The following is a 27,469-nucleotide window of genomic DNA, read 5'->3' on the forward strand; positions in this document are numbered from 1 at the left end:
ACATTTTTTCAAATCAGGTGTGTATCTGTAAGGTAGATTAATTGTCATCATTCTCTGCCACATGTTCTTTCTCAGAGCACATATTCTGCAGAAAACTATAGTTCATATTTATTTATATTTTAATGCCAGTGAAAAGACAAAAGGTGTCAAAACAAAGAAACAAAAAAAGAAACAAAAACAAACAAACAAAAAACAGAGGTGACTCACCCCTGTACAGCATGCATGAAGCACACTTATGCTTCTACTCCAGTGCAAAGATATCTCAAAAAGTCTACATTTGCACGGGTATAATTAAGAACAGTCACAACCACAAGAATCTAATTAAAACCTTTGTTTTCACAAAGGTGAAGTTTAAAGTTGACTCTGATTGACAGAAAATTACAAAGCAATTATCCAGCTATTTGGCTGTATGATTCCCATTCACAAAACCAGGACCTACCAGTGGCTGGTATGGCTGAAAAAATCCAGAATTTTGAGCTGTCTTCACTGTCTCCCATCCATAACCTATTTTGTTCTGTAGTAACTGCACTAGCAGCAGTGGCACTACTGTTCTCCACATTCACACCAGAGTAAGTCAGAGCAGGAATGGGCCCTTGAGGAGTCCCTTATCTGCCTGACCCTGACCTCCAGAGCTATGAATAAGCACATTTCCATTGTAAGAAAAAAATTGCAAGTCAAAAGAAAGCTGTCTTTTAGTTTGACATTTACCCTTGTCTTTCTGGAATCTATCTGCTCTACAACAATATACATTGTGGTAAGTATTGGTTAAAAGAGATCAATAAAGCTTCAAGGCTTTACACCTTCACCAAACCCCTGTGGTTTCCAGTTTTATTACCTACTCCTTGACATTATTTGTGTGTGAGACAACAAAGTGAAGGTCTTCCTTTGGGAAATATACTCTAACCAGTTTTGGGGAGTTGTCTGTAATAGGGGCCAGTCTGGATTTCACAGGGTTTTTACAAGGTGAAGTCAAAATCTCTTCTGTGCTTTGCAAAACATTCAATTATTTTTTTGTTAAAAGTAGCAAACACATACACATCTCACCCAGAACTTTGTCACTTAAGCCATGTTTATATATATTAGAGTAGCACAACTGTATTTTCACCTAAAACTTTCAAAACTGAGAGGCTGGTTTCCTGTTTGGATCAGGCAAGAATCTGTTATAAAGGAAAGTATTAGTCCTGTTTTGTACTCTCAGATCTTAATTAAATATGTAAGTCTATGTGTAGTGGTAAATTCTAAAGTTCAAATAAAGTGTTTTCTTCTGCATATTAAGCCAGATGGTTTATAAGATAGTGTTAGAATTGATTGGTTGAATATTAATATTAGTAGAAGACACTGGCGAGCATGTTAATAGAGGACTTAAACATTTTCAGCAATGATTCTGAAAAGTTAAATAGAAACAGAAACAACAATGTTATAGTAATGCTCTACAATTGCAATGCACTTTGTATATTCTACCCTTTAATTCTTACAATTGCTTTACCACTTGTAAAGTAAATTTGACAAAATGTTGAATGACAAAATCTGTCATGAACTTTGCCTTGAAATGGTCTCCAAAATTTCTTCCCATTCTTTTTGAGAGGATGTCTGTCTAGGAAGCAAGAAGATGCTATTAATGCAGCAAAAATTTGGAGGTGTTCTTGAAAAGAAAAGGGAAGACTTCCCACAAAGCATTCTTAGCAAAAGCAAATTAATTATTCATGTCTTGTCACCTTTTTAAAGTTATGTGTAGAACCCTCATTCATGGGGATGCATTTTTTCCTCATTTCGGATGGATTTTGCTAGGCAATGAGAATTTCCTAAACTCAGAATTGCAGTTTTACCTAGTGCAACACAATGGAGTTGTCTGACAGTTCTTTTGCTTTATTCTTAAAGAAAAGTAATTTTCTTCAACAGTACAAGACAAGGTTCTGCTGTATAAATGGTATTTTACACAAAATGGTAGCAATGTGCAGACAGGATTAATTTGCCCCCTTTCTTTTCCCCTATTTTTTGATCAGCTGAAATAAATTTAGGCTAAGGAGGAAAAATCTCTGAGAAGAAAAAGAAGATTTTTATTGCTCTATAATGTTGAAGGACTGTTTTCTGGAATAACGCAGCAAACATTGATGGTAAAGGATTAGTGTACAGAAAAAAAATCCTGGGATGAGGCATAAATCTATTGCAGCTGTGAAAGTGAAAAAATATGGCCATTCAGCATTGCTCTACCAGGAAAAGACAATTGTTTTAAACATAAATTGTATTTCTGCTAAGGCGAGTTAGTTATCATTAGAGTGGCTCAATTATTGAAAAGGGGATAGGCTGGGGGAAAACTGCAAAGGATGCAGCCGTTCAGGATTATCATCAGCAAGTAAAAAAAAGTCACATTTCAGAGTAAGCAGTAGATGGTGATTCAGCCCAATCCGTGTTCTGATCAAACCCCTCAGCAGTGAAGAACCGGTGAAGTTCACATGCAGAAGGGCGAACAGTTGTCTTGAGTGTGTGTTGTACCGAATAGAAAATGCTGTAAGAGGAAGCCCTCAGCTTCTTGTCTTCCCTTCTTCAAGTACCTGCCCATATAAATCGATGTTTGGTGGCATCTGAAGCAGCCAGATGTGGAAGTCATTTGGAGAAATTAATTTTTTAATTATATGCAAAGCTCTCCTAAAATATAGCTGATTGTTCTTAATTCATGTTCTGGCTTTGTTTTATTATTCTTATTTCCTCTGGAAAAGTTCACTATCCTCTCATTTTGTTGTAATAAAATAATCATAGCCTTCTGGGATCTTATTTCCTTTCTCTGCTTAACCCCAGGATATTTGTAGAGTCTCAAAAAACTCTGAATCAGACATTCCCTAACCCAAAGTGGGGCGTGTATTTAAGTTTCTTATTAAAAAAGAAAGGTGGTGTTTTATGTTGGTGGTGTTTTGTTTTTTTTTCAATAACATAGTTCAACATACAGTTCTCCTTCCAGACACAGCAACCCAGCCCAAACTGAGTGGAGACTCACCATCAGCCCGTACAGAGATGATCTGAAGGATGAAGAAGAGAGATCCCATGCCCTGGACGAAGGTGAGAGATAATTTCCGAGAGCCCAAAGCCATCGCCCTGCTGCGAAGCCCCCAGCCCCAGCCGCAGGAGAGTGGCTGTGGAGTCTTTTTCTCCCTCCTCCTCTGCATGTTAGCAGCAGGGGCAGCAGTGATGATTTCAAGGAGCTGCTTTCCCTCGGCAGGATCCTGCGTCTTGGGTTTGCACTGAAGGTGGGAGGGGTGGAAAAAGAAAGGGAGAGGGAGGGAGAGAGGAATCCTTCACTTGGCTGGTGTGAAGGGGAGGGGAAGGTGGGGGGAGATGTCCGGCCAGCTGTGGCTGGGGAGAGGCTTTGCCAAGCCCAGTCGGCAGGGCAGCAAGCACTGAGAAAAGTCAGTGAGAAAAGTGTGAAAAGTCACATTGCCCTGTTGGTAAATGAGTGGCTCACAGCGCAAGAAATGTAAAAGCTGGGAGGGAGAGAAAAGGGGGACAGGACAAGCCACAAGCAGGAGAAATCCTTGGCTAGGAGGAGAAGGGCAGCTAGATAGCTGGCGCTGGTAAGCGGGGAGTTTGTGGATATAGCTGTACATCTCTGGAGGGATGGGTTTGTGAGTAGGGAGTGTTTTCTCTCTGCAATGTGAAACCAGCCAGCAGCGTATTGCTTAGGGTCGCAGGTCAGGGTCTGCCACGGTAAGAGTGATGGTCTTCAGGTGAGGGGTAAGGTAATGTGGCAAACAGCACCAATGGCACTGGACCATGACAGCAGAGCTTCGCTGGAGATGGGAATTGTTCATCCTGCTACTTCACATCCCAGGTTTGGAAAGGGTACAAGGAACCAAAGGTCAAAACAGGAGTCTTCTTCAAAGTGCTGGTCTTCATTAGTGCTCCTGATCCAGAAGAATGGGTTGGTGCTCCTCATGACTGAACGCTCTGAAAGCAGTTGACAAGAGGAATTTCCAGCTCCCATTAGCACTTACAGCAATGACATCTGTCCCTTATTCCCATTTGTCCTAATTTTGTCCAAACAAAACTCAAAAGAAACCCCCATAATAAGAGGAAATATACCAGTGGTGATGCCAGGATTTATTTCACTAAATATATAAACGGAATAGTTTTGTGTTGCTGTTGGAACTGAGCAGAGCTCAGAAATGTCATTTTCATATTCCCATCCTATATTGCTTTTATTTCAGCTTTTTAATTTTTTTTTTCCCTTAGAAATTCAAAGCTGGGCAAAAATGCTCACTCTGTTAGTAAGTCTGAGCCACCAAGACCAGGAGTAAGAAGCTCACCCTCCCCACCACAATGGCCCCAGTGCTGTAAAGGACAAGGTGCTTGTAGACAGCTGCAGGTGTATTCTGATAATGATGAAACTGCCAAATGTTATTTTCAGTCTGAGTGGAATGACTCAGTCTCAGGAACCCCTCTATATGTTATTCAAGCAAGCAAGTAACACCATGGCACTGGAAGCTTTAAAAATAACGTTTGATGAATTTGGGTAGTTAATGCTCTGATCCAGTTGACTTTTAAAGAATCTTAGCCTCTTCCACTCCTTTATACCCATGAATGATGTGAATATACACACTGAAAGCTTTCAGACAGGTAATTTTGAATTTTCTGTTTATTCAAAGAATACAGATAGCAGCAGGTTCCTCTACATTGCCTTGCCAACTGAACTTGTAAGGAACACCTCTGGAATTATAAGGAAGGGCAGCTTCTTGCTCACTCTATCCATCACAGGGGATGTTTGTTGTAATGTAACTACATAACTGCATTTTGTTTCAATGGACAATGCTGTACAGCAAAAAATAATATACAACGTGACAGAAAAGGAAATAGAAAATTGTAGCTTTCTTTGATTTTTTTTATTTCTTTTACTGGTGACTTAGCTGATGGCATAAAATATGTTTTTAACCCTCCGGTATACCAATACTTTTTATACCTGTTTTAAAAATCAGTGGACACAAAAAGAAGAGAAGATGTTGAATCTACATACTTTAAGTAAGATAGCAAAGAAATTCCAAGAAACTGAGTAAGTAGTTACAGCAAGACACAGACATTAATAGAGACTTGACTTGACCACAGCAGTAGTTCCAGTTTTCCTTGATACTTGTCATAGGGCTGATGACTTTGTTGGCTCTTTGCTGTCCCCATGAGTTTGGCCAAAGTAATTGTGGGAAAGGACAATATCCTCTGGGTTTCCATCTAAAATTCCAAAGGTCTGCTTGATTTATTTTGCTATAATTGGATCATTTTCTTGTGTTGATATATGTAAAGGCATGTTGCCACTCTGGCTCTTGTCTTGGAAAATCTCAGCTTGTATTCTTGAGCAGAACATCTTACTGATTTTAAAGGACTACAACAGACCATGGGATATGTTCCTTTCTGAAGGCATGAACAGCTGGTAGAGTGAACTGGCTTCCTTTCTTCCCATCTCAGATGTAAATAAAGTCTATAAGCTTGGTAAGGTAAGGACCCATAACTCCTGGAAGTACATACATCACTACCAACCAGTTGTCGTTCAAATCTAATATTTCTATAGGCAAAAATCCCTGTTCCTGGTGTCTTTTGGAAGATTTTTATAAAGCTATGCAGATTAGGTTTTGTACTGAAATCATGTACACATTGTTTTGCATCGAAACAAAGATTAATTAGGTAAAAATCCCGCATTTAGATTTTGTGTTTCTTTGAACCAAAAACTCAAAATGAGATCTGGAACTTAAGATGGATAGATACCAGTATAAATGCTCAGAACCTCTGGCATTCATAGTACACATCAGTCAAACTATTCACTGTATATTGTACAATGTTTTGTGATACATTACAGAAGAATACCTCATGCTTTCCATAGATTATGCCTGCCTTGGGAGTAGTGAATGTGCCAATGGTGATATTTTATAAAACACTGTTTCACAGCATACAAACATCTACACAGGGAGTAAGACATGTGAAGGCACTGTGCCATAAAGTATATACATATGAATATGATTGCACACACACAAAACACTCATGCACTGTGAAGCACACAATAATGGGCATCTAGTACCTGAGGATCATCTATGAACACTTCCACCTGGAATATGTCATTTGAGTAAAAGTGGATTTTTAGTACACCTAAAAGAAATATAAATGAACAAAGACATGTTTGAAAACATCTGAATATATGTACTTACAATAGAGATCATATTATTGTATTTGATCTTTTCATACCTACTACTAGGATATCTAATTTCTACCATGAAAGACTTATATACTATAAGCATCACAGACGTAAAGGTTCTGCAAATTCTTACACATGATCTTAAGTCTTTGCAAGATAAGTACCTAAGATCCTAAGGCCTTGAGCAAATAGATACTCTCAGAAACATTTGCTATCTCCAGCCAAACTGGGTAGATGTTGGCAGATTTGTTCGAGTACTGCAGCTGGCAAAGAAACTGGCCTTTGAAGAAGCTGGAAAGTCACAGGAAAGGTCACTTTTCATATCCAAATAAAGCACAATAGGAATAAAGTTTCTGTTCTGAAAAAGACACTTCTTCTCTGTCGCTAAAGCATAAGATTCAGTTTAACTTGTTTCTCTGTGAAAAACAATAAGCTTTAGATGTTGACAGTCTGCACAGTTTAGTCAGAAGAGCTGTATTTAAATGGATTATAGGTTTAAGGTCTACTTATCATCCTAAATTATATTTTTATTTTGTAAAGAAATATCTAATTAATATGAAAGCGAGTAAGGTGGTGAATAAATTGCTCTAACAAGTATGATTATTGGAATTTACCATACTGTTTGGAACTTCTGAAGCATTGTCCCCAACTGAAGTTGAAAGGAGGTACATACAGAAATAACTGAGGCATATGCTTTGCTATATACCCTGCACTCAGCTGCAGAGCCTGCATAAAATGATGGCACTGATGGATAACTCCACAACCATTTATGGTGTCCATGCCAAGGTAAGAGTTGCCATATCCATACTTTTAGATACTGGTTGATGTACGTCAATGTCATGAAGGTGTTCATTACTTACAGAACAGACGTGTTGGAGATTGCTCTATGTACAATCGTGACAACTGTGGAAATCAAGAGGATTTGGGTACTTCAGCTTACTAAGATGCCAGTATGGAAGTTACACAACCTCTTCAGACCCTCTCTCTTAGCATATACATGAAGATAATCAACTTTACACACCATTCTGATACACTCTTAGTAAACCAACACAAGCTCCTTTATAGATAACTTTGTAGGATCATGTCATTATCATGGGAGGTATCTGCTTTCCAAAGTCTATGACTTCAGCTGCTGCTAGAATCAGGACATAAAGAACTGTGGCTCCACTAGCCAAACAGCATGTAAAGGGATCTGAAATGCCTCAGAGACAATATAGCATTTACATACAAGTATTGCAATGACTGGCATGTCCTAAAGAACATGAAATCTGTGCGACTGAAAGGCAGGCAAGAAACACTGGTAGTACTGTACACCTCTTGTATTCATTGATAGTACACCTACTGTATATGGGGATCCAAACTTGTTCTGCAGCTGTATTCAAGCTTCTAGCCCCCAAAAGCTGACTGGAAAAGGGAAAGAAAAAAAGGGAGAGAAAGATTTCTTTGTTTGTAAAATGTGAATTATTAAGCAACAGTAATGGAGACAAACATTTTTCAGTGTCTGGCAGTCTGCAATAGTCTACTCGCTGCAGGGAACTTTTTATTTTATTTATACAGAGTGTTTGCACCTAATTAAATGAAAAAGTAGAAATGTGAAATGTACAGAACTATCTGAAAGTAATTCAGGGAGCTGATAAAAAAAAAAAAGGAAAAAAGCATATGTCCCACTTTGTGGGTGGTGCGTTGAACACTGGGACCTGTGTCATGGTTCTGCTGACCCTGAGAAAGAGTGTGATTCTTATACTTACATCATGTTGTGTGGGGTCAGGCGTTGTCATGTGACAGGCCGTGACCCTCATATAAATCACTGCTATGTAAACTGTAAAAATTACACTTCGTTTCTTGAAGACTGAGCAGTCTCAAGAAAAGAACAAAGATATCTGGCCATAAAGCAGCAGCTGTATTAGTGATATGCAAAATGACCTCAATTTTTTTCCTGACAAACAGAGGTAAAGTAAATGTCTGGGTAGTTTTGTTTGGCATTATTTGGCTGGGGGCAGGAGGAGAGGTCATAATTTTTACTGTCTTCTCTCCATTTATTCTAAAACCTTGCAGCAGTTTAACAGGTGAAAGTTACGTAGCACTGTAAAAGGTACTGAAGTTTAGCCAAATGGTTTCTCTTGGGTCTCTCTGGGCATCTGTAAAAGTCTGGGTACAGACAGAATCTTATATTTTGCCTGGATTTCCCTTGTCCATTTGTAGGTGAACCACTCCCACTTCATAGTTTCACCTTCCTTTTCCCACACCCTCTAACTTTCAGACCAGCAACAGGGCCAGCATGAGGGTCTCTTCTGAAGCATAGTGCCCACACCTGCATCAGCAGAGCACCACATAGCTGGCATTGCTCTGAGATGTATTTCACATGGACACACAGGGGCAAAGTGAAGTTCACAGAATCGCAGCATGGCTGAGGTTTGAAGGGACCTCTTGAGGCCATCTGGTCCAACCCCCCCTGCTCAAGCACGGCCACCTACAGGTGGCGGCTTAGGACCGTGTCCAGACTTTTAATACCTTCAAAGAGGAAGACTCCACAACCTCTCTGGGCAACCTGTGCCAGTGCTTGGCCAGGTTACTTCAGTAATCCTCTGCAGGTGCCCAGACATCTTCACTTCCCCAGGGGTCGGTGCTGGGTCCGCTCTTGTTCAACATCTTCATCGACGACCTTGATGAGGGAATAGTGTCTGCCCTCAGCAAGTACGCCGATGATACAAAGCTGGGAGGAGTGGCCGACACGCCAGAAGGCTGTGCTGCCATTCAGTGAGACCTGAACAGGCTGGAGAGGTGGGCAGGAAGAAATCAAATGAGGTTTAATAAGAGCAAGTGTAGAGTCCTGCACCTGGGAAGGAACAACCGAACATATCAGTACAGGCTGGGGGATGACCCGGTGGAGAGGAGCTCTGAGGAGAAGGACCTGGGGGTCCTGGTGGATGACAGGTTGACCATGAGCCGGCAGTGTGCCCTGGTGGCCAAGAGGGCCAATGGGATCCTGGCATGCATTAAAAGGAGTGTGGCCAGCAGGTCAAGGGAGGTGATCCTCCCCCTCTACTCTGACCTGGTCAGGCCTCACCTGGAGTACTGTGTCCAGTTCTGGGCTCCCCACTACAAAAAAGACAGGGATATCCTGGAAAGAGTCCAGCGGAGGACCACAAAGATGATACGGGGCCTGGAGCATCTTCCTTATGAGGAAAGGCTGAGAGACCTGGGTCTGTTCAGCCTGGAGAAAAGAAGACTGAGAGGGGATCTCATCAATGTGTATAAATACCTGAGGTGTGGGAGACAGAGGGATTTGGCCAACCTCTTTTCAGTGGTTTGTGGGGATAGGACAAGGGGTAATGGCCACAAGATAGAGCACAGGAAGTTCTGCACCAACATGCTAAAGAACTTCATAGTGAGGGTGACGGAGCACTGGAACAGGCTGCCTAGGGAGGTGGAATCTCCTTCTCTGGAGATATTCAAGGCCCATCTGGATGCCTACCTGGGCAGCCTGCTCTAAGGAACCTGCTTTGGCAGGGGGGTTGGACCCAATGATCTTTCAAGGTCCCATTCAACCCCTTCAATTCTGTGATTCTGTGATTCTGTGAAGTGTACTCTAGTGTACTCTGTTTCTTCAGAACTCACTTGCAAGCCTGCAGACAGGCCCTGTGACTAACCCAACACTGTTCATATATCCGCCCTTCCTCCACTAGTTCAATTGGGAGAAATCTCTTCAAGGCCCCCTCAAAGCATGCCCCGTAATTTAGCTAGGCCCTTAATCAGACTTCCCTTTCACTGGACATGGTATGGCCCAGGCCACAAACTGCAAAGCAGCATTTTGTGTGGTTGTAAAATGGAACTGGAAGCCTCCAAGTTTGTATTCCCATCTCAGCCAACAACATCCTGCCTGACTCTGTGTGAAATTGTTTAACTTCACCAGATCTTACCTCAGAGAAACTCACCTTAGAACGAAGGCCTCTTGACCATGCAAGCTGTGCTTAGTCTCCATGGTGCAGATGTGAAGGAGTGCATGGCTCATAACTCTCTGCACTCTTGGGCCGACAAAAAACACTGGAACTCCAGCATTCATCAAAGATCCCCAAACACCTCTATCCACTCCCACCTTCAGTACTTTACAGTCATCTGCGAGACCCATGGCATCAAGCCCATGGAAAATAGCAGGCAGGAAGAGTCTGATCCTGACAAATTTACAGGATGCTGCCTCTCAGGTCACTTTCCCCAGCATGTGGCACATTCCAGGACGTTCTCTTCCTGCAGCAGAGCTGTGCTCCAGCACCTCAGCTTTATTTCACAGAGTGACATGTTTAGTCCTTCCATTTGCAAACAGAAGCTAGTAAATACACTAGAAGTGAGTGTGCAGAAAGCTGGAAAGTGTCTCTCAGAGCTGCAAATGCTCTCAATCAGGGTCTGAGGGGATATCCAAGGCCATGGTTGTAATATTTGTCATGCTTCCAGCATGGCATGCAATTAATTTGCCATTCATTTTACCAGTCACCTCATATTTTGGCTTTTGTGTCTCAGCCTGGTTCACCAGCTGTTTCCTATGATTTTATTTAACTGCTTTATAACATACGTTCCCTTGACCTTAAGGCATCCTTAATTTCTCATTAGCTGTTAGCTCTGCCCTCTAGTGCTGCATGTGACACAGGAACTGGATGTTGTATCAGTGCCTTTGCCATAAAGCCAAGCTGGCATTTAAAAGTCAACTACATTGAATGGTAAAAAAAAACCAACTACACATTGACTAAACTGACTTGATATTTTTGTGCCTCCCAGGGGCAGTTACAAGTCCATTTGTAGTCATTTAAAGAGAGACCTCTGAAATTTAGCATACCTAGAACCCAGCGCTTTACAATATTGACTGGTTCAACTAAAGTTTAGTTACTGCATGCTTATGCAGCTCAACCTGTGGCTTTGATCCTCTTCACAGGTTCCCAGCTGCTGTGAATTTGACCAAGTGCCCCTCTGAGTGAAGTGCAGCTGAGAAAGTTATCCACCTCAGTGCCTGGGATTTGAGGTTAAGATGGGATGAACGGCTGAGCCAACAAGAGTACAGGAACCTGCTGAGGCAAAAGGTTTTTCTGGCAGGCTGTCCCAGTAACCAGATGTCTGTAAACGTAAGCTGTACCTTGACACCATGTTTTGGCTCCAGCATTTTGAATACTGCAGAGCATATGCAAGAACTAATGTTAGTGCTTTGCACTTAAGCAGTAATATTTTTAAGTAGAGTTTTATACAAACTCTAAAGTGTTGTTTTCCTCATTCTACTTGAGGCATTAGTCAAACACGTGAAAGCACTTAAAGTAATGTAGTCATGTTCCTAAAGAGTGGATGAAGTGAGATGAAGACATGGTTGTTGACACGACATCTTTGAAATGCTTTCCCTCCTTGCACAAGCTACTCATGCTGTTATTAAGGTCAGTATAACTGTTTGGTTAGGCATTAGAAATATTATAAAGGCAAATGCTGAAGAGACTTTGAGTCTTTCTTCTTATAAACACTTGTTCATACTTGGGAAAGAAACACCCTTCCATACTCCTGGCCTTCCCTTCCTTTCCTCCCCTCCAGCTAGCACATGGATCTTTCAGTCTGAACACTTTCACACATCTTTGTGGTCTCTCCAAGTTCTGCAGGTACTTGAGGAGTGTGGAAATGAGCATTTGGGAGTGTAAAGATTTTTATGTGTAAAGAGTTTTATGTGGGAGCTATTATTTAAAGATTGCTGGAGGAATAAGCATGACAGAGAGTAGACTGGAAAAGCTAATGCAGATATGATTGGTACCAAGCTACCAAGGAAGTCTGGGACACTGAAGCACAGAGAGAAGGAGGTTAGAAAGAAAAAGGTCATACTATTTGGCTCTGGGTGAAGATGGGGAAACCTAATTTCTGTTTTCTCAATCTGCTATCTATATCCCTGCCCACAGTGTGGCTTTCCGTCTTTTCAGAAAATGTTTATCAGGTTCTTCTTAGTCTCTTCTTCATCTTTTCTCCAACTCTTCCACTTCTGAGTCTCATGCTGACACTTAGCTTTTCCATAGGGGAAAGTTGATGGAGCAAAGCCAAGTTTCCTGGAGAGATGCAGGGCCAAGAAAAGTGCAGTTGATTCAGAATCAATGTTAAGGTCCCGTGCAAGATGATGGCTATCAGGGATTCAGCAGTTTTAGGAGAGTGCAGTTGGGTTGGGCTGTATGATGGCATTAAGAATGTTGTTTTAAAGAAAATTGAATACCTAAGCAACCTAAAACAGCAGACCTATCTGCTATAATTTTTGCAAGGGCTTCATTGGCTACACTTTGGGAACAACATCTTGCATTTGCTCTTTTTCAACACAACACTTCATTTTGTGTCAGGAATATGTAGGTACACAATATTCAAACCATCTTCAGAATACCTGCCAAATACCATCCACAACTTCCATTCCTGAGGTTAAGTCCAGTCCTCAGAAGCTGACTAACACTTAAACAGCTGCTAAAATACACTCTACAAGACACAATAACAGCCAGGGTGGAGAAACAATATAATCTGTGTGCCAAAATCATGGACCAGTATTAAAAGTCTATGAGCTAATTCCAGCCCTTTGAACTGGAACACTCTTGCAAATGTGTTTGAGTTTAATAAAGTAAGAAATTGTAATTGGTACAGCCACTGTTGCAAGGCCACTAACATTGCAACCAACACTTTTATTACCTGCCACAGAAATAGTAGAGGATTATTATTAGATTAAAAATACTGGAAATATACTTTAAGCTTAAAATGACATCAATACGTACATCTTTAGCAGTGGAAGTAGACACCATATTTTTGATACTAAAATATTTATTTTAAAAAGGAAAAGAAGTATACCCTCTTACTTGGTAAAAGAAAAATCATCTGTGGATCCTCAAAGAATTGATAATTTTAGCTCTATAAGTAGAAGTATGAAGGAAATTTGTAATAAATCTGGACTCCAGGGCCACTCCAGGGATAGAATACTGTTACTGTGAAGATGGCTTTTAATCTTTTAAATGAAAATCTTTTTAATATATAAAATCTTTTTAATATTCATCATATATTTCATTTTCAAATGAAATTGGACCCCACCCTGCAGTCCAGAACATCTGCACTTTTTAATTGTACACAGAAGCTGAGTGAACTGAATCAAGACAGAAGCTTTTTGTGCGTACGTGCATGTGTGCATGCACATGTGCGGGTGGGTGTACGTACTTCTGTGGTAGTATGAGAAAGAGGGAGGCAGAGGAAAAAGGAGATATTTTTCCCTTCCTACTTTATTTTTGCAACTCTGGACCTGGCAATAGGTGATTACCAGACATTGATCAAATGTTGCAGACCTCATCATATGCTGTTACCTCCAGAATTAGGTTTGTGGCCAAGGCTTCCCACCTGAAGAACTTTGATATTTTTTCTGTGTACCTCATGCACATGTGATATATTTCAGTAAATGTACAAAAAAACAGTATGAAATGAAGTAACTTTTAAAGCTCAATCTTTTCCAACAGAGGGGTTATAAAATAGGAAGGTTATTTAATAAGCTATCTAGCAAAATATTTGAATAAATAAGCCAACATTTAATTATAGAATAAATATTACCTAATTTCAGTAACAGAGGAACCACTGACCAAGTCACTTTACCAAAAGCAAATTTTAACAATGAAATATTGACCAATGGATAGTGCCCCAAATAAGACCTGCTTATTCTGCTTTAGTCTGTGGTCATAGCATACTTTATCAATCCACCTTTTCCCCATCTGACTATTTTTTTTAAGTCTCTTTCAATGTCCATACGTTTCCCTTGGTATTTTTTCTGGCCCAGGTGGTGAGCCAATATTTGGAGCACAACCAATATTTACTACTAAGACAAGCAGTCTTAGGTGAAGAGAGATGACTAAATGAGAGTTTTGCACATGGATGCACATGCAAATGAATGCACATGCAAATGTTCCGAGCCTCTGAATGCAAGATAGAAGATTGTTTTTTCAGTATTTTAGCCTTCTTTCATCAGTCAGAGTGGTACTGCAAGAGCAATCTGAGCTTCCCATCCAACTCACAGTATCAGTGCTCCTATGGTTATCTTTGGACTTCACTGTCTTTGTATTGAGCCATCAGTGAAAACACTTCTATCCAGGTAAATTGTACAAGGAGCCTTCTTTAAATTTGGGCTTTGCATTTGAAATCTGGAAAAAAAATATCCTGATATTTACCCTAGATTACATATGGCTCACCAACTTCAGCCAAGGTATATCCAGCCTCCTGAACAGCATAACTTATTAATTGCTCTTAGTTCCATATGGAAACAGGATCCATGGAGTTGCTAAACAGAGACTAAAAAGGATACAACTATTTCCCAAGATGTAAGAAAGAGTAGATGGATACAAAGAGATTATGCTAGAGTCAGAAATTTTGCAAATTAAATTACATATTTAAAAGGAGACAAGAGGCAGTTCAATGTACATTAAGTAGGATGTCTCAGACTTCTGTGACAGAGACAGAAACATAAAAAGTCTAATAAGAGTAAAAGAAAGAGAGCAATGAAAAGACAACTTCACATCAAGAGAAAGGGATAGAAATCCCCAAGAGACAGATTAGGAAAAGGTGTATAGAAGGGGAAAAGGGAAAGAAATTCTAATAATAAGAACAATCTTCTACTTTGAAGAAATAGACAGACTTCAGGCTGTCTTGCTGAACTATTCCTTCAAGCTATTTGAAAGTCAGGCATCAAAGGCTACAGAAAAGTAGATTCTAACAGCCCTCCACAGATTTACATACCTGCCAGAGTAAAGGATAGGATAGGATAGGATAGGATAGGATAGGATAGGATAGGATAGGATAGGATAGGATAGGATAGGATAGGATAGAATAGAATAGAATAGAATAGAATAGAATAGAATAGAATAGAATAGAATAGAATAGAATAGAATAGAATAGAATAGAATAGAATAGAATAGAATAGAATAGAATAGAATAGAATAGAATAGAATAGAATAGAATAGAATAGAATAGAATAGAATAGAATAGAATAGAGCACAACAGCTCAGTTGGAAGGAACCTTTAAAGATCGTCTAGTCCGACTGCCTGACCACTTCAGGGCTAACCAGAAGTTAAAGCATATTATTGAAGGCATTTTCTAAATGCCAGGCATGAGGAACCACCTCACTAGGAAGCCTGTTGTGTTTGACCACCCTCATGGTAAAGAGGGTACAGACCTTGTATGCTTAATTTCAGACCTAAGAATTTTAAGTGTATACCCCCAGCACAACACTCTTGGAGATCTCTGAATTCCAGGGAACTTTGCCCCCATCCCTCCCAAGACACATATATACAGAACATGAGTGTGCAGCATCTAAAAGCTTAGAAACACCTGGCCTCCAAAGGCACACATGCCCCTTTGCTATGGCAGGGCTAATACTTGGTTAAATACTGGCACAGCTTCAGATCATTAATTACAGATACATAGCTATTTAAAGCCCTGATAGCCTCCAGAGCCTGAAAGCAGCCACCATACTTCAAAAGCATAGGCATGTTTATGATGATATTTCCTGTTGGTTTGCATTGTTTTCTCTTCCTAAATCTCTCCCATTGTTGATATTGCCATCCTCCTGCTTCATCTCTGTTTCCACTCTTGCTTTCCATTCTCTGTTTTCTATTTAATCTATTTTGTTGTTACCTCTCCTTCCCTAACTCTCTGTTCTCATTTTTTAAATTCATATTAACCTATCCACTTTATTGTTTCTCTGTCCGACCCTGGACTTCATATTGCAACAAGCAAAACAAAATATGAGAGGAAAAAATGAAGTGTTGCATTTCTAGTTATCTCCTCACACATCTTGTGCTGTTTTGCACATGAAACCTTAGCATATGGCTGGAGCTTGACTTGAGAAATACTGGTTTTCATTTGGAAAAGAGAAAGCAGCTTTCTAGCACACGTGATTTCTGAGAAAACATTATCTGAGTGTACCCTGAATGCTAAGAAACCAAAGGCAAATAAAAAGAACCTCAAATTGATTATTTTTAAGCCAGAAAACAGATAAAAAGGAACCCCAAATTGATCATTTTTAAGCCACCCTCATCACATGTGATTTTTGAACACTTAAAGTTGGCAATACTGCAATATGGATCAGGCATGGTATTTGCCAGAAATCACTCAGCATTCTCTATACATTTGCTTCCTCTTCTACTCTTACCTATTAGTAGTGCAGGATTTTTCAAGACTGGTTGTTAAAATGTGTTGTCTGGAAACTAGCAAAAAGGGAGTGTGCACCCTGAAAACTGAAAAAAAAGAAGCAGCGATCAACATGGGGAATAGAGGAGTTTTGTGACAGCCATGCTCCCTCCTGTCTTCAATCCTGGATGAGGATGGATTTTCAGTCTGGCTCTGGAACAACCTTAGTGCCCTACCTTGTTCCTAGGACTGGTGTACTACGCCTTAAAGCCTCCTCACGCATCCTCTTGTCATCAGAGTTACCAAGTAATGACAAAATAGAGTAGTAGGCAAGTGGTGACCATTATTTGTCCTCAGATTTCCAGAGGGGAGAAGAGCACATGCAAAGCCACAACATCTTCCTCTTGGTCTTGGGAGGGGAGATTGTTTTTCCCTGTTTCTTTTTTCTCTTTGCCCTCTGTTTTGGGAGAGGGCAAAGTGTAACTCTCAACAACTTCACATTTTCTGATATTTTTTGTTAGGAGAGCAAGCAGAAGAATTAAAAAATTATACAAGTGTGACAGTGCTCCCTGTTCTGTTGTTTCCTTCTATTTGTGTAGCTAAGGTGCCTGTAACCCTGGTAAGTATCACACTATTTCCCATCTGATTAACACAAGTGGTTCTGGAAATACCATGACACACTCCTCTCTGTGCAACTACTACTTTATTTTTCAATCATTTTTAGGCACGATGCTGTCTATTCCACTTTAAGCAGATATAAAGCTTGGAAATCAGAACCTGTGGAATCCATAAAGGAAATAGCATACAAAGCAGCTATTTACAATTATAGCACTAGGGTTTTTCCAAGAATTTCTGAATATGTGTATTCCTTTGCCCACGATGTTTCAGCTTCTGTGGTAGATAGTTTGATGGATCTGAATTGGAATGACGTTCAACACATAAGAAACAGAAACAAGTGCAGAAATCTTGGCTGGCTGCTGCTGGCTCCTTGCTGGTGGCATGGATATTAAGATTAATCAACAGTGTAGTTCAGGACATGGTGAGTTAGGACCTAATAGCTGCTGGTGAAGGAATTCAGCAATTCCTGTCCAAGCTGAACTTACCACGAGAGTTTTGTGGGTGTCTTGCAGAGATTCATACCTCCTATGAATATATATATATGTCTTCAGGAAGCAGAAAGTTTCTAAAATCTCAGCAATGCTAGGAGATTCACGTTCACCTTTCTGTAAGTGCATCATGCTCTTTCTCCATGTTACCATCACTCTGTTCCCCATCTGTGTGCAGGCACACCTGTCTCTTTCCTGAGCCTTTTTGGCATTTGGAACCTGTCGTGTTGCTGGGTAAATGGGGATAAACAGGCTTATCCTAGCTCTCACATGAACTGCACAGGAAGATAAGGTGCTTAAAATCAGCATTAATATCCTAGATTGAATGGTGCATTTTGGAGCTGGCAGAACCTGTCTTTTGAAGCAGGATCTTTTTGAAAGTCAGAGGGTCTTACAGATACAGCCAAACTGCTAGAAAAATCCCTGACTGTAGCGCTCATTAGTCCAGTTCATAAATCTGCCTCTCTAGTCTTCAAAGTGCCAAAAGCTATCTAGCCAAACATCCAGCTTTTATAAGACAGTCTAACGAGCTGTCTGGCTCAATTAGCTGAACTCTGATGGTGCTCCAGATTTTCAGTCAGAAGACCACTTTGTAAGGAAAATATCTACTCACAGATCCTGTTCCTTTCCGGTACCAGTAGCTTAATCTACCATGTATTAGTTTTATTTTTTTTTTCAGTCAACCACAAGAAAGAGCTCTGCAGTCCATCCACTCACCACAGTTTCAGATCCTTGATTCCTCAGCCTTTTTTTCTTGGCCTTCTTTACTGTAAATGGTGTCAGTGATACTTTCTATGGTCTGGTTATGCATAATATGATATAAAAAAAAGCTGCATACTTGGTATGACTAAGAAATTCTGAGTACAAAAGTACTCTTTGGGATTTCTTCAGCATGAGCTCACTCTGTTCTTGGATCTCAAGATTCTCTGTGATCACAGATGTAAATGGCCACACAGAAGCTGGAGCACTTGACTCTATTACCAAGTTAGACTGCACACAGTTATACCTAATTGCTGTTTCCATTATAACTTCTATTTAAAAGCTGGTACGGCACAGCTAAACAGAAGCAGTCCTTGTAAAATCACAGTTAGGGCTTTTAATCAATAAAGAGTAAAATAACTACTATAATTACAGATTTGTTGTGATGCTTCCTCCTAAAAATGGCAATGCTTAAGAATGAAACCTTGTTTTTAACACAATTCTTCAAGTTTTACCCTTGGCATAGATACATAGATACATAGTGATTCTCTTTCTCTCCTGGAAGATAAGGGACAGAGAGGCTTTCACCTTCCCATGTTTCTACTGCTCGCTGCTAATAGCTTCAGCGATGGTCCCACCAGTGCTCCCAAGAACCTGGCTGCTTCAGTAATGAAGAAGCATGATCCTCAGTAGTGATGCAGGTATTAGTAACATCACCACACACACAATATTTTAAGGAACGAAATCCATCTAGAAAACTGAAAAACAAGAGACTCGAAGTGAATTATTCCTAATATTTCATGCACTGTTATTATTTATTATTATTTTCAGGAGAAACATCCTTCATCCTATAGTTCTCCTATGAGTACATACAGTTGTGTTTCTCTAGTGTGAAGTCTGTGAGACCATGTTTTTGCACTCATTTACTACATTGTCCATGCAGAGTTTATTCAAGTATCTCCTAGCCTGTGACTGAAAACTGACAGTGATAGAATTCTCAGTCATGCAAAAAAAAATGAAAAAACGTAAATAGACAATGGGAATGCAATTCTATTAGGGCTCTCATGTTTTTAAGACTTAATATAAGTTTGGGCAAGGATATTCAGTAAAACTATATTGATTCATCTTTGCCTGTTTTTAGTTTTTGTATTTTGACCAAACTCCAGCATTATCACATGAATCCAAATAAGGTCCTATTTTTGTTTACAATCTTTTACTTCATGATTAAATTAATTCTGTGCAAAATTTCAGCTTTGTGCATAAAGCTTAACATGACAACTTATCCTATATGAAGCCACTAACAGAGGAGAAAAGCTATTTTAAAACTAGGTGCCCTGACTTCAATACATTTTAGAGCAGGTCTTATTTTCATGAACTTCACAAGTTAGTATGCTGGTTTTATGAGAGAGAATCGTCAGGACAATGTGGAAAGATGTTGGCAGAGTAATTCATATAGTAAAACAATTCTCAAAATACTAGGTTGTATTTTCAATTATGCTTTCTATTTGATTGTTAAAAGCCAATCTTGTTGATCCAGCAACATACACTTAGCTTTGCAGCCACTGTTGCTGTTTAGTAATGTCATGGGAAATCCTATGCCTTTGAAACTCTATGCAAATCATCCAAAAGGAGCCAACTTTAACATAGGTTGAATTAGAAAATAGGAAAACACACAATGTAAGTAGTTTAAGAACAAATTTGTCTCTACTTAAAATTAAGCACTGATTCACAGTGACATTGTGAAAACACCAAACTGTACATTAAAATTCCTAAACATCACTGCTTTTCACAACAAGCCAATGCAAACATTCATTACTTCTGTGTCTAAAAGTGAGTTTATGAGTTAGGAAAATGATGTCAGTATAAAAGAATTCCAAACTAATTTTGTCTGATGGGCAAGTGAATTCAAGTACTGAGATACTAAGAAAATATTTGACAGCACCATTCCATAGTGTAATTTATTTCACATATGTACTAAACTAAAATGAAAGTTTTTTTCTAAACTGCAAGCAATTTCCAGGCAAACCACTAAGTGGGATGATGGTGATGGCTGCCATTGTGTCATGGTGGAGAACTTTCTCACCCTTCCAAAGGTCACAAAGAGTTTTGAGCAAATATTCAAAACTACTAGGCAGAGAAAAGTATAGTAGTTACAGTTTTGTCACTCCAGTGACAGTGAATTTAAATCTATAACACTGAGCACTTCTGATAATGGGGGAGAAGGAACTGATGTTGAATGCCTGACCTTGTATTTGCATCAAGAAGCACTACCATTATTGATAAGGAGCTCAGAGTTTTGCCTAGCAATGGGCACTGCTGGGAAAATTCATTCCAATGTGGTGGTGCTGTTGTTAGGATACTATTTAAATCTGTGATGTGTCTCAATGACTGGTGGGAAATATGTTCGTTACATAATGTCCAATATGCACTGACACTTGATGGCACAGGGAAATACACAAAAGGTGTGTAAGAACTACTAGATGTGTTGCACAAACAGGTCCAGTGCACAGATTCCTTCAGAGATTATACATAATTCCAGGTCCCCACATAGAAAAAGTAGGTCCATTCAGTGGTTCCTACTAAGGCAGAGTTTCTATGAAAATTGCATTTATTTAAGGTTCAACCAAAGAAGGGAGAGTTCCACACCATCCCAAGGATATAGAGAAGCATTTTTTACACTGTAGTTAGGGTGATAGAAAATCAAACTGGTTTAGACCACGCTGTAATGCTAGGGTCAAAATTTGAACTGAAATTCCCTCAAATTGAGAGACTATTATACAGAATTTTGATTAAAACCCCCATAGAGACAATAGATAGCTACAAAGATCAGCTATTTTGTATCCCAGAAGATTTATCAAGGGTAAGGTTCATAATTAATTAAGAAAAATATAGGTAATACTTATCTCAAATGCAAGCCTTACTTATATGTAATAGCATATGCTTTTAAAATATTACAGTGTACATACCAGTACAAAGTTTTGGATATTAAATGCAAAACAAAAAGTATTCAATAGCACTTTCACTTACAAAAAAAAATTAAAAAAACTGTTCTTTTTTTCCCCATAACAGAAAAAGGACATCTATTTAACAAAAACCAAAAGAAGTGAAATGGAAATGAAAGCTCAATTTGATTTATATAGTGAGATTAAATTCAGAATGACATTTTCCATTTATTTTTTTAATACATATTATATTCCCCCCCTCACTTGCTTCCTTGGCTTGGAGAAACCTGGAATATCTATTGATTGTTCTACAAATCATGAAACCTTAATCAATCTGACATTAAAATACCTGAGCTATGTAAGAGAAAATTCAAACAGACAGTATTAGAGGTTCTACATTAATCTTCACTCTTGATCTAACAGTTCATATCATATATGAATATACACATTGTAGTCTTCTTGATATACTTGCTGTTATGTACACAGGGTCCTTTTCTCTCTAGAGTGTTAATACAGAAAAATGCATTTGCTGTGAAGCTTCATTCTAATACAATACAGACTCTGTATAGCACTTTGGCGCTGTTCTTGATGAAAAGCATTACATGCACATAAGCTGTGTTATTAAAAACAAACAAACAAACAAACAAAACAATTAGGGAGATTAGAAAGAGTGAAGGACAGAAGGAAAACAGGGGTTCTGAAATAATATAATGGTGCTGGGAGATAAACATTTTATCTTCCCAGGCTTACAGTGCCACGTAATTGCCATTGTGAAGTAGCTTTTCGTTTATTTATTATTGAAAAATAAATTCCCTTTGTGTACATGGACGTTTGGTTGTACTTTGGAATTAGCTGCAGTTCATGGTGATTGAAACACCAGCAATAAACCATTTTCTAATAACATGCAGAAAGAGTCAGAAGGTTGACCCAAAAATCAGTACTTATTCAATTACCTAGCAGTCTTGTTTCCAAAGTTCACAGGTCCCAATATCTGCTTTAGAAATGTCTCCTATTTTAAAACTTTTGGCTTAAATGTCTATGTACAGATGCTACACATGAAATCTTACGGGTAAGCACCCCCAAATAGGGCACAGATTTGGTTGAATTTATGCATGCGTAAATGTATTTGAAAATGTATTTGAATGATAGGTTTGTGTAATTTCATGCATAATTTGTCAAGCAGAAGTCTTGACCACTTATACCAGAATACCAAAAAAAAAAAAAAAAAGTTTTTATCAAACTACAGGGAAATTAACTGTTATCTCTAATAGTGTATCAGAGAATATGAATGCATGGCATGGAGCTGTGGCATACTGAATGACTACAGGTTTTTTCAATAAAATAACATTGTAAAAATATGCATCATTAAACAGCTACTGTGCTACCAATTTATTATTCCAGTTCTGTCAGACTACCTTGGTGAAATTCAACTAAAAATATTACAGCTACACCTATTTCTGACCTCACTCAGTTTACGTTGAGGTGTGACATATCCCAATATGAGACTAGGTTAAGTGTAAGTCCAGAGCTGACTGTATATAACATCTTAACTTAAAAAAAGAAAAAAGTATACAGTTATTCTTCCCATGCTCTAATGTGGGAATAAAAATGTTTTTGCACAGAGTTACGTTTTTTAGAGGGAAGGAATGTGGTATTGAGATATGCTTGCAGTGATAAGAAAGCTTAGCAGACAACCTTGTAAAATGCAGACAACCAGAATCCTTAGAGCAATTAGGCGGAAATCACTGTGTAAGAAACATTATCACCTCAAAGAGTATAAAAGTCAAAAGAAATTTGACTTATAACAGGCGTTCAAATGAAAGCCATGTATTGTCTGCGAAGCACCGGATAGATTGTGAACCTGGATTACCCAGTCAATGGGGAAACAGGGGAGGGTCCCGGTCGTTGAGAAAAGTATATAAACTGTGTTATGGAACTAGTAGGTGCGCTCCTGCTTGTGGGACGCCGGGCACTACAATCGCGAATAAATTACTACTTCACTGAGATCCTCGCCTGAGTCTATGTTATTTGCTACAGAGTTTTTCTCACAGTCTGGGGGCTCGTCCGGGATCCAGTCACCTACCAGGGAGCCCCACCGCTGCAGCAGCAGGAAGGCATGCCCCGCTGATTTCAGCAGTCCTGTGCATCGGAAAGTGAAAAAAGAAGAAAATGGTTAAATATTGTGTGTCAGTTTGGACAAAAGAACCAATTAAGGAAACAGCAGTATTTTGGCCAAAATACAGGTCTGATGAAAATTCAGGCTTTAAATTTATATGTAAACAATAAGATTCCTTTTTTTTCGGAGAAGGAGCCAAGTTATGCTCCCTATAATCCTAATATTGCACCAGCAACCGCTGCTGAGAAGGAGCGTACTCTAAGCTCTGGTAAGAATTAGAACAAGGTAGAAGAGATATTGAGAATTTTGCCTTCCCTGATGCTAACAGTACTAGCACTAACTGTGTATCCTCTTAGGTGAACTCCCCCCCTTCCTACAAGCACAGAGGTTAGGAGTTTTAAGAAGGAGATGAGGTCTTGAAGTCTTGAAGTCATGAAGATGAGGACCCCATCAGGCTAGCTGAACAATTAGACCAGTTCCTAGGGCCTAACTTACACTCTTGGAGGGAAATGATGTCTGTACTAAGTATGTTGTTTACAGGGGAAGAAAGGGGAGTGATCAGGAGGAGAGCTGCTGTGCAGGAGTTGGGGGAGCTCATCCTCCGGGACCGGGGATATTACCGGCAGAGCAGGGGTGCCCACTTGCCCATCCAGGCTGGAGTGGTGATAGTGCACAGCACAGGGGTCATGTGGGAGACTTGGGGTCGGGGTGGGGGTGTGCTCGAGGTGAGTCCCGGGGACCCGGTGTCCCGGGGGCTCTTGAAAGTTCATTTTGTGGTTGGAGCCTGGTCAGATACATGGGGGTGGGGCTCCAGAGGGTGGGAGGATGTAGTGAACAGTCACTGGGGGCCCTCCTGCGGGAGGCCCTGAAGGTGTATGTCAGGAGGGGAGATGAGAAGGAAAAGCAGAGGGTGAATCTAATGGTATTGACAGTGTACCAGGTGTGGGAATAGAAATGTTGTTTTTGCAGTGTTACATTGTTTAGAAGGAAGGAATGTGGTATTGAGATATGCTTACAGTGATAAGAAAGCTCAGCAGGTGACCTCCTAAAATGCAGACAACCAGACTCCTTAGAGCAATCAGGCGAAAATCACTATGTTAAATCAAGCCAGATAAGGGGAGAAAACATTACCATCTCAAAAACAGGCCGGCAACTGAAGGCCAGGCATTGTCTGTGAAGCATCAGATAGATTGTGAACCTGGATTACCCACTCCAGTGGGGAAACAGGGGAGGGTCCTGTCATCAAAAAGTATATAAACTGTGTTTTGGAACCAGTAGGTGCGCTCTCCTGCTTGTGGGGCGCCCGCCATTGCAATCGCGAATAAATTACTACTTCACTGAGATCCTCGCCTGAGCCTAAGTTATTGGCTACGGAGTGTTTCTCACACAGGTAGTGAGGTAGAGGGTTGGAGAAAGAGGAAGAAAATCTTCGGGGGAGTAATGGCAGGCAAGGAAAGCTACCTGTGTTGCAGCTTGAATCCTAGCAGGGACAGGTTTTGATAAGATGTTTTAAGTGTGGCCAGACTGGCCACTTCAAATAGGAATATCTGGAGTGGAAGAAGGAGGAGAGAAGGAAAATGGGATGAAATATGGTATATTGATATGTTGTTTCAGCATCCTGGAGGGAAAAAAGTATGGAATTAAGTTGGCCCCTGACAGAGCCTTTGGTGAAAGTACAGGCTGGAGAAAGATAAAAAGAAGTGTTGAAAGAGTTATTGAAAGTGTTAAAGGTGTGGTATTATGGGAATAAAAATGTTGTTTTTGCAAAGTTACCTTGTTTAAAGGTAAGGAATGGGGTATTGAAATATGCTTGCAGTGATAAGAAAACTTAGCAGGTGACCTTGTAAAATGCAGACAACCAAACTCCTTAGAACAATTAGGTGAAAATCACGGTGTTAAGTCAGATAAGTGAAGAAACATTACCACTTCAAACAGTAAAAAATGTCAAAAGAAATTTGAAATTTAACAGGCTGGCAACTGAAGACCATGCAGTGTCTGTGAAGCATCAGATAGATTGTGAACCTGGATTACCCACTCAGTGGGGAAACAGGGGAGGGTCCTGTCATCAAAAAGTATATAAACTGTGTTTTGGAACCAGTAGGAGCACTCCTGCTTGTGGGACTCCCGCCATTGCAATCGCGAATAAAATTACTACTTCACTGAGATCCTCCCCTGAGCCTAAGTTATTGGCTACAGAGTGTTTCTCACAACTATTCCATCACTGTTTCTGTTGTCTTAATATGTTTCACATGAATGAAACAAATGGAAAGTAACTGAAAGAAGTATTAAACAGTAAGTTTCATTGATGTTTATTTTGACACAGGCAGAAGATTAAAACTTGTAATAAAATACCACTCCATTTGTGAACCTAAGTTTTATTTTTATTTGCAAACACACGTATCTTACTTCAGTGACTTTTGATTCCTCTAATTTGACTTCAGTTTTTGAACATAACTCTAAGCCAAATATACTAGGCTACTGGGGAAGCCATAGATGGTCAAACAGCTACCACAAGTCTGTACCACATGGTTAAGTTAATCTATATCCATGCAGTGTTGATAGATATATGCAACAGCACCTAAACATATGTACTATGACCTTGTCAGGAACATATGTCAACTTTCCAAACTTTTATCAGACTGTTTTTCCCAAACAAATATCTTCTAATGGCAAATGTGATCAAAATTTCAACACATCTTACTTAAACTAGAAATTAAATTAAAAACACCTGAACAGAAATCCTTCTGTCAAAACTGCACGGCTAATGAAAGTGTGTTCTGAAACTCTTCATATGTACCATGTTAGAAGAAGTACATACACAGAAAATTCTGGAGCTGCATATGGAGGAATTTCTATAGCTTGCTGAGCTACTTTGGTAGGTGAAGCTAACCAACTACATGTGCCCTTACAGGACTGTTGCCATGGCTTATCAAGGTCTCATATAGATAACATCTGTCAAACATTGCCAACTCATTATTATCTGAGTGACTGCCGTAAAGGTCAAAGACTGCTTTATCTGGTTGAATCTTTGTTCTTTGTATAAAGCAATTCACTGTCACAAAAAATTCACTAATACAGAACTGAATTTAGAAGCACCTCGTTGAATTTTTCTGCAATAATGGAAACATAATTGAAGGACCAAACTTGACCTCTCAAAATTGGAAAAAAGAGAGGTTATGAGAATGTATTACATACAAAGCTGCCATGCATCCTCTTTTTCTGATTAAAAATAATGTCTGGTGGACTCTTGGAGGACTTCATTGTCTGAGATTTCATGAATTATGGCAGCAAGATCAGAGCCATGGTATAGAGACAACAAACAGCCTGCCATGTATTAAGACTCGGGACATACCCATAGGTCTGCATATGCACATAAGCTGGTGACTTTTGGGAAACACTAGATTGACTGCACAGATATGACAAGCATATGCCCAGCTGCTCAGACAGCTCCAGACTTCTGTATACCCTGTTTTCTGAGCTGGAAGGAGACTGATTTTTCTCCTGAACTTCCTGTGGCTTCATTTGAAATTTCCCTGTGGCTTCATTTGAAATATGTATATACTTTTGTATATATTTTTTCCAACCAATTTCACACCTTAGAATCAGCAGAATAATAAAAGCTGGAAGTGACTTTAGAAGATCATCTCGACCAACTTTCTGTTCAAAGTAGAACTGACTTCATGTTAAACCAGGTTGCTCATGGACTTTTCCAGTCAAGTTTTGAAGCTCTCCAACAATGGAGACTCCACAGTCTGTCTGGACCCTGTTCCAGTGCTCAGCCAATCTCACTGCCATGAATTTTCTCCTTAGATCCCAAGGGAACTTCCCTTCTTGCAACATGTGACCTTTGCATCTTAAGTCTTTCACAAAGGTACCACAAAGGTAGGTCTTTCCTCAAAGGTACCACAGAAGTATAAATCCTGGCACAAGGCTAGCATGTGCAGGTGCCATGCTCAGGGTAGAAAAACAATTTGGGAAGTCTGGATGTATGAATCCTTACAGTACAGTACATGAAAGGCTATGTCAGACATTAAAATGACCTATTTTTGCTTTAATGTGAACATGTACAACACACCAGAAAAGCATCCGAGAGACATGATATACTCCCTTGACCATTTTTACTCATAACAGCAATTAACAGATGTGGGCCTTCTTGTCACAATCATTTAACTTAAGGAAAGATGAGCTCTTTCGTACCCAGTGTAGTAGTTTAAAAAGTTAACCTGTTACAGCCATTTTCCTGCACACTTTTAGTCATAGTCCTTCACGGCTGAGTTGTGTTAACAAGAT

At 39.6% G+C, this 27,469-nt stretch overlaps 2 protein-coding genes across 5 annotated transcripts in view; both read right to left on the minus strand.

The window, feature by feature from the left end:
* Nucleotides 1-4,304, minus strand: part of SUSD5 (sushi domain containing 5) — a 57,063-nt gene extending 52,759 nt beyond the window's left edge. Inside the window, exons 1-2 of one of the 2 annotated variants that reach the window (XM_080580104.1) lie at nucleotides 2,993-4,304; nucleotides 440-632 (exon numbers count right to left, since the gene is read on the minus strand). In XM_080580104.1, coding sequence (XP_080436230.1) covers nucleotides 440-497 — 58 coding nt within the window. In that variant the 5' untranslated portion in view covers nucleotides 498-632; nucleotides 2,993-4,304. The remainder of the gene's footprint in view (nucleotides 1-439; nucleotides 633-2,992) is intronic. The other variant, XM_080580103.1, reaches the window with a different exon arrangement.
* A 2-nt stretch (nucleotides 4,305-4,306) lies between these two features.
* On the minus strand, nucleotides 4,307-27,074 carry LOC308189739 (uncharacterized protein). Of its 3 annotated transcripts, XM_080580146.1 has the most exons (4): nucleotides 10,102-27,074; nucleotides 7,509-7,570; nucleotides 7,027-7,069; nucleotides 4,307-6,120 (listed from the first exon to the last, which is right to left on the minus strand). In XM_080580146.1, the coding sequence occupies exons 1-4, from the start codon at nucleotides 10,293-10,295 to the stop codon at nucleotides 6,090-6,092; spliced, it is 330 nt and encodes a 109-aa protein (XP_080436272.1). In that variant the 5' UTR covers nucleotides 10,296-27,074; the 3' UTR covers nucleotides 4,307-6,089. The 3 variants fall into 3 exon arrangements, with proteins under 3 accessions (XP_080436272.1, XP_080436271.1, XP_080436273.1); XM_080580145.1 differs by lacking the exon at nucleotides 7,027-7,069; XM_080580147.1 differs by lacking the exon at nucleotides 7,027-7,069 and having other exon boundaries at nucleotides 4,307-6,582.
* Nucleotides 27,075-27,469: the final 395 nt, after the last annotated feature.

This window comes from Anser brachyrhynchus (genome assembly GCF_964034855.1).
Source record: "Anser brachyrhynchus genome assembly, chromosome: 2".
Lineage (NCBI taxonomy): Eukaryota > Metazoa > Chordata > Aves > Anseriformes > Anatidae > Anser > Anser brachyrhynchus.